General features: G+C 58.1%; 1 protein-coding gene across 1 annotated transcript in view; it reads right to left on the bottom strand.

The window, feature by feature from the left end:
* Positions 1 to 1,358, bottom strand: part of PLEKHM1 (pleckstrin homology domain containing, family M (with RUN domain) member 1) — a gene marked incomplete at both ends in the record, with an annotated part of 4,175 nt that overhangs the window by 2,436 nt on the left and 381 nt on the right. Inside the window, one exon of the mRNA XM_009873593.1 lies at positions 209 to 1,117. Within this exon, the coding sequence (XP_009871895.1) occupies positions 209 to 1,117 (909 nt within the window). The remainder of the gene's footprint in view (positions 1 to 208; positions 1,118 to 1,358) is intronic.

Consider the following 1,358-nt stretch of genomic DNA (forward strand, 5'->3'; position numbering starts at 1 on the left):
AGGAGCCCAGCAGCCGCCCCCCTGAGCCTGAGACGGGGGTTCAGCGTGGTGGGGCACCCCCAGACCACCAAAGGTGTCACTGACGGGCAACAGGAAGCCCCACTGAGGGGTTTAGTCCTCCAATTCCATGTCACCTCGTTAACCTCAACAAAGGGACCACCGTCCCGCCAAGATGGAGCTGGTTTTTTTCGGACAAGCCAACGTATACCTGCACAGATGAAGCTCTGCGAGTCCAAGCCTTTCTCCAAGGGGATGGCCACCAGGTATTGCAACAAGAAGCTGTTTTCCTTCACGATGTTCTTCAGGATGACCTGGGAGTGTCCGTCCAAGCTGCCGGCCAGCGTCAGCGCCTCCTCAGCGCTCTCTAGGTAGGACATGAGCACGTCACGGACCAGCTCCCTCCACAAGGCCGCTTCTTCCGCGTTCTCAGCCTGCAGCTTCAGGACAGCTTTGGAGGTGATCACCTTGAAGAACGCGGGTCCCCCAAGGCTCGTGTCTGGAAGGATGTCCTGGATGGTCCCTATACCGTAACTGTTGCTTAAAATTTTGTCGTTGTTCCTGATTTTAAAGCACTTTAAAGCTTCTAGAGAGAGGGAGAAAATAAAAGGGACCCAGTTTTTGTCTACGTCCATGTAGAGAACAGCCTCTTTTATTGCATCTAGCTCCGGTTCGTGAGCTGGAGTCCAGTCAAAGCTGTTCCCAGGGGGGTCACCGTACTGGAGAAGGGCAGCGGAGTCGCTCTGGATGGACTGGCCTTCGCTACCGTCCTCCACGTACTCCAGCGTCTCCCACTCCTCCTCCTCCAGCTGAGGCCGGCACTTGTGCAGCGCCTCGCGGATCCTGTCCAACCAGTCCTCGGCCTCGTCTCGAGAAGGAGCTCGTAGGTAGAGTCTTTTCCCCAGGAAAACCAGCTCGAAGCGGCCGTCCGAGTGCGTCAGCGCCAGCGCCTCGCAGCGCAGCAGGGAGTAGCTCTCGACGCAGATGCGGTCCTCGTGGTCCAGCAAGAGCCGGAGCTCCAGCGGCGACAGCTCACAGAAAAATTCCTTCCAGATCCCCATGGCTCCTCTCCGCTCCAGGCTGCCCAGCTTCAGGAGCCCTCGGAAAGGGTTGGAAAGACCTGAGGCAAAAGCAGACGCCTCGGTTTAATCAAATAGAGAGGAAGAGAATGGCCAAAGGGCTGCTGGTGGTGGGATGGAGCAGTTTACAGGACCTAGGTCTCTCTCATCTGTCCCCCCGTGCTTGGGTTTGGAGGCTGTGAATGAGCAGGGGACAGCCCAGAGGAGACGTGTCCCGCAGCGGGGGATGGAGGCACCCCGAAAGCTTCCCACCAGAGCCACCCTGGGCTCAGCAACACCAAG

Source organism: Apaloderma vittatum, unplaced genomic scaffold, assembly GCF_000703405.1.
Source record: "Apaloderma vittatum isolate BGI_N311 unplaced genomic scaffold, ASM70340v1 scaffold29447, whole genome shotgun sequence".
Taxonomy (NCBI): Eukaryota; Metazoa; Chordata; class Aves; order Trogoniformes; family Trogonidae; genus Apaloderma; species Apaloderma vittatum.